The following is a 13582-nucleotide window of genomic DNA, read 5'->3' as shown; positions in this document are numbered from 1 at the left end:
TTGAATCTCCTTCCGAAGTTGTTTGATCTTTCTTTCTCTTCTGTTTTCCTGCTTTCCTGGTCTGGCTGTGTTCTCTCTCCTTGGCACTGTTCCAAACCGTTCTTTTGCCAAGTTGTAGGTGATGGCTGTGAGTGAATCCACCTTCCTTTCTACTGAACCTGCTTGAACCATTTCGAGCACCCTGTCCAGATCTTCATCGAGCATGGACCACTCCTTGGTCTCACTCATCTTAGGCCACTTGATTCTTTCCTTCGTTGGCTGGGGTGGGCTTTCTGGGATGGCATTTGAGGTTGTCCTTGTGTGGTTTTGGGGGATTGCAGGCACTGAGAGATCTCTAGGACTGTGGTTTGCTTCCTGCCTAGGGTTCTCCTGCGTCTCACCAGACTGTTCGTCTGAGCGGTGTGCATGCGTTCGTCCCTGTCCACACTTGGCCTTGTCCTTGGCCTTGCTCTGGTGTATTTTGAGCCCTCTTGCACCTTTGCAGATCTTTCCGCAATTGCATTTCACTTCCCATGCCTCCCCAGTCAAGGTGGTTTGTTTGAGCCTTCTCTGTGTCTGTGTCACTGTCCTTGTCGTTGCCGTTAAATCTGTCCTAGCGAGTCTCTCATCCTCCCCCCTCTCGGGAGACTCTGGGGGTATTGCTCATTTGTACGTTCTGTAGCTTGCTTGGTGCCCTCTTGCGAGTGCTGCAACAGGGGTTGCTGGCCCCTGTCACCCCGCTAGTCTTTCCTGGAGGTCAGCTGTCTCTCCAGCGTCACCGACCTTTCTCGGTTGTCATCCAGACTTTCCTGGAAGTCACTGGTTGCCCAGGGAGTTCAGTTTGCAAATACATGAAAGATGCTATTTTAATCCATTTCTAATGGATAAAGCTTTGGCCTGGACAAGAGGTCATCAGGTGGTCCCCAACGTTCACCGAGTGTTTCGACCCTTAACCACAACACTCTCCGGTTGGTGGGTCAGCAGTGATTGGCCAGATCACTGCCCCTCTCATCCAGGCTTCCAGCTATTGTCCTCTCTTTTATGCCAGAGCCAACAGGAGGCTCTCTCTGCCGCTTCTCCCAGCCTACGAACGGCTGTTTTCCTTGAGTGACCTCTCAATCCGACCTTTGTCATCAGATTCCACACAGATTGAGCAGGGAATCCTCGACATCCAACTTCCACTGTCATCAGCCATGCCATCCACCCCTTGTCCCGGCAGTCCTGGACAAGTTGTTGGTACTTTGTTTTCTTCCTCTCTGCCGCTTCCTCACATCCCTCCTCCCATGGGACAGTAAGTTCCACCGGGATGATTTTCTTTCCCTCTGGGGACCACATAACTATATCTGGTCTTAGAGTGGTGGACAGTACCGCCTCTGGGAAGAGGAGCTTCCTCCCCAGGTCGACCTCCATCTCCCAACCCTGGGCCAACTGCAGGAAGTTTTGCTTGGCTTGGCCTTGGACAACTGGTCTATGACCCTCTTTCACGAAGGTGATGGTGCTTAGCAGTGGCTTAGTTTTGGCCGGGTGTTTCTTTCTCCTCTCTTGCTCTAAGATGTTTGCGAGCATTGTCAACACCCTGTCATGGCGCCACCTGTATCTTCCCTGGGTCAATGCTGTTTTGCACCCAGAAAGAATATGCGCCATAGTTCCTTTACCGCCACACAACCTGCACAGCGGGTCCTCCCTCATTCCCCACCTATGCAAGTTGACTGGGGTCGGCAGGGTGTCGTATACTGCTCGGAGCAGAAACGAGATACGAAACGGCTCCAGCCTCCACAGTTCACTCCACGTCACGGTCCTCTTGGGAAGGTTCCACCTTGTCCAGGCACCTTGGGTTGCGAGCTCGACGGCTTTAGCTCTTCTTCCTTCTTCCTCAAGGTTTCGAACTTCATCCTGGATCATGGTCCTCTTTTCCCTGGGAGTGGACTTGGACCACTGCTGGAAATGTGATGTTCCTAGACCCTGTCTTCCAGTGCAAGGGCTTCCGATGGTATCTTTGGTCCTGAGAGATGATTCTGCCTGGGTAACAGCAGTGCTGGCGGCCCACTTCCTGCCAGATCTTGTTCTTATTCCAGCTTCCCTGATGAGTTGATCTTGGGAGTCCCTATACGTCAGGGAAAGTCTGCATTTTGCGACTTTAAACTCCTCCACAACTGAAGACAGGGGGAGCTGGAGCTGACCCGACCTTATGTAGAGCCCCGTAGATGTAAAGCTTGGGGGTATTCCCAACCATTTACGAAGATGCTTGTTGAACTTCCTCTCCAACCCTTCAACTGTTGTTATGGCCACTTCGTACACAGTGAGAAGCCACATAAGTCTTTGGAGTAGGCCATGCTGGTAGATCCAGCACTTGTATTTCCCAGGCAGACCAGACTTGTCAATCTTTTTCAACCATTCTTCAACTTGATTTTCGGTGCTGGAGATGCTGTTTTTATCTGTCACGGAATCATCATACCACTTTCCAAGGCATTTAATAGGGTTCCCCTGGATGTTCGGGATTGTTTCCCCCTGAACAAGCAGCTTGAACTTTCCCGTTGTTTTTCCCTTTTGGATCACCAGACACCTTGATTTCTTGGGCTTGAAGATCATCTTTGCCCAAGTAGCCATACGATCCAGTTCCGCCAGGACCCATCTTGCCTGCACGTGAGTTGGTGTTATCACGGTAAGATCATCCATGAATGCCCTGATTGCTGGTTGTTGGCTTCCTGCTGCAGGAAAAATGGCAGGTATATAGTTTTAACAAAAATGGCTCCCTCTGGTGGCTGAGGAAGGAATATAGTCCTAATAAAAATGGCTTCCTATGGTGGCTGAAACAATAGTATAGTCCTAACAAAAATTGTTCCGTATGGTGGCTGAGAAAGGAAAATAGTCCCAACAAAAATGGCTCCCTATGGTGGCTGAGACAGGATTTTAGTCCTAACAAAAATGGCTCCCTATGGTAGCTGAGGCACAAATATAGTCTTAACAAAAATGGCTCCCTATGGTGGCTGAAACAATAATATAGTCCTAACAAAAATGGCTCCCTATGGTGGCTGAGACAGGAATATAGTCCCAACAAAAATTGCTCCCTATGGTGGCTGAGAAAGGAATATAGTCCCAACAAAAATGGCTCCCTATGGTGGCTGAGACAGGAATATATAGTCCCAACAAAAATGGCTCCCTATGGTGGCTGAAACAATAATATAGTCCTAACAAAAATGGCTCGCTATGGTGGTTGAGAAAGGAATATAGTCCCAACAAAAATGGCTCCCTATGGTGGCTGAAACAATAATATAGTCCTAACAAAAATGGCTCCCCATGGTGGCTGAGACAGGAATATAGTCCCAACAAAAATTGCTCCCTATGGTGGCTGAGAAAGGAATATAGTCCCAACAAAAATGGCTCCCTATGGTGGCTGAGACAGGGATATAGTCCCAACAAAAGTGGCTCCCTATGGTGGCTGAGACAGGAATATAGTCCCAACAAAAATGGCTCCCTATGGTGACTGAGACAGGACTATAGTCCCAACAAAAATGGCTCCATCCACAAAAATTGATTCCTGAGGCAGGAATATAGTTTTAACAAAAATGTCTCCCTATGGTGGTTGAGGCAGGAATATAGTTTTAACAAAAATGGCTCCCTATGGTGGCTGAGGCAGGAATATAGTTTTAACAAAAATGGCTCCCTCTGGTGGCTGAGGAAGGAATATAGTCCTAACAAAAATGGCTTCCTATGGTGGCTGAAACAATAATATAGTCCTAACAAAAATGGCTCCCTATGGTGGCTGAGACAGGAATATAGTCCCAACAAAAATTGCTCCCTATGGTGGCTGAGACAGGAATATAGTCCCAACAAAAATTACTCCCTATGGTGGCTGAGAAAGGAATATAGTCCCAACAAAAATGGCTCCCTGTGGTGGCTGAGACAGGAATATAGTCCCAACAAAATTGGCTCCCTATGGTGGCTGAGACAGGAATATAGTCCCAACAAAAATGGCTCGCTATGGTGGCTGAGAAAGGAAATAGTCCCAACAAAAATGGCTCCCTATGGTGACTGAGACAGGACTATAGTCCCAACAAAAATGGCTCGCTATGGTGGCTGAGAAAGGAAATAGTCCCAACAAAAATGGCTCCCTATGGTGACTGAGACAGGACTATAGTCCCAACAAAAATGGCTCCATCTGGTGGCTGAGCCAGGAATATAGTTTTAACAAAAATTGCTCCCTATGGTGGTTGAGGCAGGAATATAGTCCCAACAAAAGTGGCTCCCTATGGTGGCTGAGACAGCAATATAGTCCCAACAAAAGTGGCTCTCTATGGTGACTGAGACAGGAATATAGTCCCAACAGAAATTGCTCCCTATGGTGGCTGAGACAGGAATATAGTCCTAACAAAAATGGCTCCCCATGGTAGCTGAGGCAGAAATATAGTCTTAACAAAAATGGCTCCCTGAGGTGGCTGAGACAGGAATAAAGTTACAACAAAAATGTCTCCCTCTGGTGGCTGAGACAGGTATATTCCTAACAAAAATGGCTCCCTAAGGTGGCTGAGGCAAAAGTATAGTCCTAACAAAAATGGCTTTCTGGTGGCTTGGGTAGGAACATATCCATCCATCCATTTTCTATCGCTTATTCCCTTCGAGTTACAACAAAAATGGCTCCCTCTGGTGGCTGAGACAAGAATATAGTCATAACAAAAATGGCTCCATCTGGTGGCTGAGATAAGAATATAGTGGCAGAAGAAACAATGGCTCCCTCTGGTGGACAATGATGTCGTTACCTGCTGCAACACACTGACTGACTGTTGTCACATGATCGGCGGCTGCACAGGAACAACATGCGCTTCTTGCCTTCTTACTTTTGTCTACAAAAACAAGAAAAAAGATCAAATCAAACAACCAAGTAGTGGGAGGACATGTCACAGGTGTGTCACTCGCCTTCCTGGGACATCTCCCAAAGATCCAGAGCTACTTTGAAGGCCTGTGCCACTGTTAATGTCACAGCCTGGGCCTGCAATCCCAACACAGTTGAAGCCATTAGTTACATAATCACCACTCCAAATAACTCACAACTAGGGACATTCCCATCAGGGATTTTTGCTGCCGATACTGTTCATCCATGAGTGAGATCAAGTCGATACCAATACTGATCATACATGAGTGAGATCAAGTCGATACCAATACCGATCATATGTATTAACTAATTATTTTTCATTTATTTATGGTGTGTGCTATTGACCGTTTAACAATATCAACAATATTTGAATGAGTTCTCTATTCTCTTTTTTACATACAATTGTTTGAGCAAAAACAAGTTAATGGTACAAAATAACGAAATAAAATGTGCTAAATATTTTTTTCTTAAAGGCCTACTGAAACCCACTACTACCGACCACGTAGTCTGATAGTTTATATATCAATGATGAAATCTTAACATTGCAAAACATGCCAATACGGCCGGGTTAACTTATAAAGTGCAATTTTTAATTTCCTGGGAAATATCCGGCTGAAAACGTCTCGGTATGATGACCTTTGCGCGTGACGTCACGGGTTGAAGCCGACATTTTGGAATAGCACAGTGGCCAGCTTAAGTCGTCTGTTTTCACCACATAATTCCACAGTATTCTGGACATCTGTGTTGGTGAATCTTTTGCAATTTGTTTAATGGACAATGAAGACAGCAAAGAAGAAAGCTGTAGGTGGGATCGGTGTATTAGCGGCTGGCTGCAGCAACACAACCAGGAGGACTTTGAGTTGGTTAGCAGACGCGCTATCCGACGCTAGCCGCCGACCGCACCGCTGATCGGGTGAAGTCCTTCGTCGCGCCGTCGGTCGCTGGAACGCAGGTGAGCACGGGTGGTGATGAGCAGATGAGGGCTGGCGTAGGTGGAGAGCTAATGTTTTTAGCATAGCTCTGTCGAGGTCCCGTAGCTAAGTTAGCTTCAATGGCGTCGTTAGCAACAGCATTGCTAGGCTTCGCCAGGCTGGACAGCATTAACCGTGTGATTACAGGTCCAGGGTTTGGTTCGGTGTCTCCTGATAGTAGAAGTAATAGTAGTATTATTAATCTTCTGTCTATCCTTCCAGTCAGGGGCTTATTTCTTCTGTTTCTATCCGCAGTTAAGCACGATGCTATCACGTTAGCTCCAAAGCTAAAGTGCTTCACCGATGTATTATCGTGGAGATAAAAGTCACTGTGAATGTCCATTTCGCGTTCTCGACTCTCATTTTCAAGAGGATATAGTATCCGAGGTGGTTTAAAATACAAATCGGTGATCCACAATAGAAAAAGGAGAAAGTGTGGAATCCAATGAGCCCTTGTACCTAAGTTACGGTGAGAGCGAAAAAAGATACACCCTGGCGCCCTGCACTGCACTCTAATCCTTCACTCTCACTTTCCTCATCCACAAATCTTTCATCCTTACTCAAATCAATGGGGTAATCGTTGCTTCCTCGGTCCGAATCGCTCTCGCTGCTGGTGTAAACAATGTGCAGATGTGAGGAGCTCTTCAACCTGTGACGTCACGCTACTTCCGGTACAGGCAAGGCTTTTTTTTTATCAGCGACCAAAAGTTGCAAACTTTATCGTCAATGTTCTCTACTAAATCCTTTCAGCAAAAATATGGCAATATCGCAAAATGATCAAGTATGACACATAGAATGGACCTTCTATCCCCGTTTAAATAAGAAAATTTCATTTCAGTAGGCCTTTAATGTGAATTGGTACGTTCATGCTTTGATCGTCAAAGATGTTGTTGTTGGGAATGTAACCTGTGACATTTCGTACCCAAATAAATGCTTTTGATAATCTGTACATTTCCTGTTGTATTTATGACTTGGGACAAGTTTTCTGGGCACACATAAAAATGCTGAAATACTAGGAAACACCCAACTTCATGTGATTGATGAAGAGTCCAAATTCACATGTTTTGTTGTAGATGATGCTACATATGTACAGTACAGGCAAAAACTTTGGACACACCTTCTCCCCATTCAATGTGTTGTCTTTATTTTCATGACTATTGTAGATTGACACTGAAGGCATCACAACTATGAATGAACACTGAGTTTCTTCAACCCTTTGCTCCAATTACTGCTTTGCACACTCTTGGCATTCTCTCGATGAGCTTCAAGCACACCTGTGAAGTAAAAAACATTTCAGGTGACTACCTCTTGAAGCTCATCGAGAGAATGCCAAGAGTGTGCAAAAAAGTAATCAGAGCAAAGGGTGGCTATTTTGAAGAAACTAGAATACAAAACATGTTTTCAGTTATTTCACCTTTTTTTGTTAAGTACATAACTCCACATGTGTTCATTTATAGTTGTGATGCCTTCAGTGACAATCTACAATGTAAATAGTCATGAAAATAAAGAAAACTGTTGGCCTGTACTGTATGTACAGAATAAACCACATGATGTTAGTACATCAGTTGAGGAAAAAGAGTAAATTAAATGAACATCCTTTCATTTAATTTTTACATTTTTCATTTAATCTTCTGATAGATTAAAAATCAACACCAATGGGAGCATTTTAAAACTCTACCAGATTTTTTACATCAATCACTGATTAACATTATTACATGTATTGAAAAAGTATAAATAATGACAAATGAAGATAGAATAATATTAATCGCAACATGTGAGTGTAAAAAAAAAAAACATGATTTGTACATATTACAATTGTTTTCTTTGTTTAAAAATAGACCAATCACAATCTAAAGTTATCTATATTTTTAAGTTAACAATCCATGACTTGTCCGGTTCGGCCAACTTGGGAATAGATTGTCCTCCATGTGGCCCCTGAAATAAAAGGAATTTTGACATCCCTGGCTTAGAGGAGGGTTGATGAAGTGGTAGTCGTGAGGGACTTTTGAGGAGGAAATGTTGAGTTAAAAACATGTGTGGTGTTGTTTTCTTATTTGAAATTATTTCAAACTGAGACAACATGTCATAATTACGACGGTCAACTGGATTAAAATAAGTACCCATAGATTTTTTCAGAATCTTAACGGTCCTCCTGGAATGACCCAATTCGGAACCGCTACCAAAAAAACACAAGTACCGAATTTTTCGGACTATAAGTCGTAGTTTTTTTCATAGTTTGGCCGGGGGTGCGACTTATACTCAGGAGCGACTTATGTGTGAAATTATTAACACATTATCGTAAAATATCAAATAATATTATTTAGCTCATTCACGTAAGAGACTAGACGTATAAGATTTCATGGGATTTAGCGATTAGGAGTGACAGATTGTTTGGTAAACGTATAGCATGTTCTATATGTTATAGTTATTTGAATGACTCTTACCATAATATGTTACGTTAACATACCAGGCACGTTCTCAGTTGGTCATATAACGTACACTTATTCAGCCTGTTGTTCACTATTCTTTATGTATTTTAAATTCCTTTCAAATGTCTATTCTTGGTGTTGGGTTTTATCAAATAAATTTCCCCAAAAAATGCGACTTATACTCCAGTGTGACTTATGTTTTTTTCCTTCTTTATTATGCATTTTCGGCCGGTGCGACTTATACTCCGGAGCGATTTATACTCCGGAGCGACATATACTCCGAAAAATACGGTACTCAGTAGAGATAATTTGATAATTTTTGTCTGTAGAAAATTGTTTTAAGCACTTCAAAAATTCAATAACTTATGTCCTGTTGGCTTTGATGATAAATCCAATCAACCGTCCCCAGATGGTTCAGAGTGCTTCAACTTAAGAGTATTTTCAGATAAGAACTGTCTTGACTATTTGTTAACATTTAGGTTACAAGCAGAAATTGGAGTTACCATTAATTGGCGTAGAAAATGTCAGAGTGAACCTCGACAAAACATCTGGTCTTACTTGCTAGCATTAGCTTATCCATCCATCCATTTTCTACCGCTTGTCCCTTTCGGGGTCGCGGGCGGTGCTGGAGCTTATACTGTAGCTAAAGATGGACATTAATGTGTTTTCCCAACCATGTTGATTTAAGGTATAAGTGGAGTTAAAAGCTCCCTCAAGAACAATTAAGCTCTTAAGTTGAGGTACTACTGAATCATGGTTGAAAATATTGGCACTCTAATGTCACAGAAGGAAAAACCCCAGAAATAATTAGAAACTGACATAAGTGATCATTTTATCCATTATACATTTAATCTCCTACTTTTTATTCCTGTAAAATTCTAGATTCATTTTTGCAAGATTATGACTTTATTATCAAATAGTTTTTATTTTTGTTTCTTGTAATTTTACGACAAAAAACTAAACCTTTTTTTTTAGTTTTCCAGTTCCATGAGTTCTGCTAGGACTTTGCAGGCGTACATAATGCTGTGGCTGTTTCAGGTCGTTACCACAAGGTGTCACCAAAACCCAATTTGACCAACATTGTACTATTGAAGGCACTGTATGTACATATTCCTTCACATGTTACACTTATAAAGTCCAAAAGGGGATTTAAAAAGTGGGCTGGGATTTTTCTTACAATCTTCTTCTTTTGGCAGAGGAAGGCGTGACACTCCAGGGTTTCGTTGAACTGACTCTGGGAGACATACGCAAACACTTTGTCCTGACTTTTATCTGCTGTGCAGTACGAGATTCTGCAAAAAAAAACAACAATTCAATACATCTGGTACCATTCAGATAGATATTTTATTTTTGTAACAACACTGTTGCTTTTACTATAATTTATTTATTATACATAATTACACAGTGCTGTGCTATATGGACAATAATATACATTACAAAATAGATAATTGAATACAGCAGGGATTCTCAAACATATATATAAATATATATATATGTATACATATATATATATATATATATGTATATACATATATATATATATATATACATATATATATACATATGTATATATATATATGTATACATATATATATGTATATATACATATATATATATAAACATACATATACATATATATATATATACACATACATATACATATATATATATATACACATTATATATATATATACACATACATATACATATATATATATATACACATTATATATATATATACACATTATATATATATATATACACATTATATATATATATATATATATATATATATATATATATATATATATATATATATATATATATATATATATATATATATATATATATATATATATATATATATATATATATATATACAGGACTGTCTCAGAAAATTAGAATATTGTGATAAAGTTCTTTATTTTCTGTAATGCAATTAAATAAACAAAAATGTCATACATTCTAGATTCATTACACATCAACTGAAATATTGCAAGCCTTTTATTATTTTAATATTGCTGATTATGGCATACAGCTTAAGAAAACTCAAAAATCGTATCTCAAAAAATTTGAATATTTCCTCAGACCAAGTAAAAAAAAAAAGATTTATAACAGCAAAACAAAATCAAACATTTGAAAATGTCAATTAATGCACTCAGTACTTGGTTTGGAATCCTGTTGCACGGATTATTACAAAAGGATTTCCAACCAAGTACTGAGTGCATTAATAGACATTTTCAAATGTTTGATTTTGTTTTCTGTTATAAATCTTTTTTTTACTTGGTCTGAGGAAATATTAAAATTTTTTGAGATACGATTTTTGAGTTTTCTTAAGCTGTATGCCATAATCAGTAATATTAAAATAATAAAAGGCTTGCAATATTTCAGTTGATGTGTAATGAATCCAGAATGTATTACATTTTTGTTTTTTTAATTGCATTACAGAAAATAAAGGACTTTATCACAATATTCAAATTTTCTGACAGTCCTATATATATATATATATATATATATATATATATATATATATATATATATATATATATATATATATATATATATATATATATATATATATATATATATATATATATCCTGCAGCCACCAAACCAGATACCCTCAACGCCCTGACTGCGCCTAGAAATTCTGTCCAGAAAAGTTATGAACAGAATCGGTAACAAAGGGCAGCCTCGGCGGAGTCCAACCCTCACTGGAAACGGGTCCGACTTACTGCCGGCAATGCGGACCAAGCTCTGACACTGATCATACAGGGAGCGGACCGCCACAATCAGACAGTCCGTTCAGCACTCCCCACAGGACTTACCGGGGTACACGGTCGAATGCCTTCTCCAAGTCCACAAAGCACATGTAGACTAGTTGGGCAAACTCCCATGCACCCTCAAGCACCTGCCGAGAGTCTAGAGTTGGTCCACAGTTCCACGACCAGGACAAAAACCACACTTCCTCCTGAATCCGAGGTTCGACTATCCGGCGTAGCCTCCTCTCCAGTACACCTGAATAGACCTTACCGGGAAGGTTGAGGAGTGTGATCCCACGATAGTTGGAACACACCCTCCGGTTCCCCTTCTTAAAGCGAGGAACCACCACCCCGGTCTGCCAATCCAGAGGTACCGCCCCCGATGTCCACGCAATGTTGCACCCTTAATAGCATTATCAAAAATGGCACAAAGAGGGACTACCCCCAATACTTCTTAGACGGGAATAAAAAAAATGACAACATAAAGGAAGTAGTTGAAAGCTTCAATAATTATTTTGTAAATATTGGACCAAAATTGGAAGAAAGGATTCCAGACCCAGTTTCAATCGAGGACTATAATGATACCATAGAGCGAAATTCCAACTCCATGTTCCTCAGTAATGTGACACAGGAGGAAATAGTTACAATCGTGAAAAAATTTAAATCTAAGACTTCAACTGATTGTAATGGAATTGATATGGAAACGATAAAAAAGGTTATAGAAGAGATCTCAGGACCATTAATGTATATTAGTAACCTATCATTTCAAACAGGTACTTTTCCAAACAAAATGAAAATAGCTAAAGTTGCACCAATTTATAAGACTGGAGACAAACATCAATTTACAAATTATAGACCTGTTTCTTTACTTCCACAATTTTCTAAAATCATTGAAAAACTGTTCAATAACAGATTAGAGAGTTTCATAAATAAAAATAGAATACTCAAAGAGAACCAATATGGATACAGAGCTAATGTTTCAACTTCAATGGCTTTAATTGAAATTACAGAAGAAATTACCAATGCAATAGATAGTAAAAAATGTGCAGCAGCAGTGTTCATGGATCTAACTAAAGCATTTGACACTATTAATCACAATATTTTAATCAAAAAACAAGAACGATATGGCATCAGAGGGTTAGTCTTAAACTGGTTATCTAACGAACAGGAAACAATACGTGAAGCTAGGCGAACAAACGTCTACAACGCTAAATATATCCTGTGGTGTACCTCAGGGATCAATATTAGGACCTAAATTATTCAATCTCTATATAAATGACATTTGTAAAGTTACAAAAGATTTAAAGTTAGTACTATTTGCGGATGATACAACAGCGTTTTGTTCAGGAGAGAACACACAGAAGATAATACAAATAGTAACAGAAGAAATTAACAAACTAAAAAGATGGTTTGACAAAAACAGACTATCGTTGAATCTCAGTAAAACTAAAATAATGCTATTTGGTAACAGTAGAAGAGAAAGTCAAACACAAATACAAATAGACGGAATAGAAATTGAAAGAGTAAATGAAACCAAATTTCTAGGTATAATGATTGATGATAAATTGAACTGGAAATCTCACATAAAAAATATACAACATAAAGTAGCAAGAAACACGTCAATAATGAATAAAGCAAAACATGTTCTAGACAAAAAATCACTTCATATTCTCTACTGCTCACTAGTGTTACCATATCTGAGTTACTGTGTAGAACTATGGGGAAATAACTACAAAAGTACACTTCATTCATTAACGGTGTTACAAAAAAGATCAGTTAGAATAATACATAATGTTGGATATAGAGAACATACAAATCCTTTATTTATTGAATCAAAGATACTGAAATTCCACGACATAGTGAATTTGCAAACAGCTAAAATTATGCACAAAGCAAACTATAACCTGCTACCCAAGAATATACAACAATTCTTCTCAAAAAAAGAGGAGAAATATAATCTTAGAGAAAAATGTAATTTAAAACATTTGTACGCACGTACAACACTTAAGACCTTCAGTATATCAGTATGTGGAATTAAATTATGGAATGGATTAAGCAAAGCAATCAAACAATGTACTAATATGATCCACTTCAAGAAACTCTTCAAACTTAAAGTGTTTACAAAGTACAAAGAAGAAGAACCATGATAAACATTCTGAATTTATTTAATTCATCCATTCTTTCACTCTCAAAATAATCTTACTTATCTTATCATATGAAATGTAACTTACTTCACCAATTATTATTTATCTATTTATTTTTATTGTGATTACTTATAGAGTACATTGTGAATACATTGAGAACAGGAAGTGAACAAAAAAGTTTAGCAACTGTTATGTAAAAGAAAAGGGGTAGGATTAAATAAGCTCTGCTTCTTCCTACTCCTTTTCGAACATGTTGAAAAGAGAAACTGGAAATTGTGATGTATCATGTTGTATGCTTGCATGTTCGAAATAAACTCAAACTCAAACTCTTGTCAACCAAGACAGCCCCACAGCATCCAGAGCCTTAAGGAACTCCGGGCGGATCTCATCCATTGCCTTGCCACCGAGGAGCTTTTTAACTACCCAGG

General features: G+C 39.4%; 1 protein-coding gene across 8 annotated transcripts in view; it reads right to left on the bottom strand.

Annotated features, from left to right (window-relative positions):
* Positions 1 to 13582, bottom strand: part of si:dkey-71h2.2 (low density lipoprotein receptor adapter protein 1-B) — a 113707-nt gene that overhangs the window by 8982 nt on the left and 91143 nt on the right. For all 8 annotated transcript variants that reach the window (XM_062033941.1, XM_062033943.1, XM_062033942.1 and 5 more), the window contains exons 4-6: positions 9427 to 9541; positions 4894 to 4966; positions 4737 to 4820 (exon numbers count right to left, since the gene is read on the bottom strand). In XM_062033941.1, the coding sequence (XP_061889925.1) occupies positions 4737 to 4820; positions 4894 to 4966; positions 9427 to 9541 (272 nt within the window). The remainder of the gene's footprint in view (positions 1 to 4736; positions 4821 to 4893; positions 4967 to 9426; positions 9542 to 13582) is intronic.

Source organism: Entelurus aequoreus, linkage group LG23 (assembly GCF_033978785.1).
Source record: "Entelurus aequoreus isolate RoL-2023_Sb linkage group LG23, RoL_Eaeq_v1.1, whole genome shotgun sequence".
In the NCBI taxonomy this organism is placed as follows: domain Eukaryota; kingdom Metazoa; phylum Chordata; class Actinopteri; order Syngnathiformes; family Syngnathidae; genus Entelurus; species Entelurus aequoreus.
The sequence above is the reverse complement of the archived record's forward strand: the minus strand, read 5'-3'. Positions and strand labels throughout refer to the sequence as shown.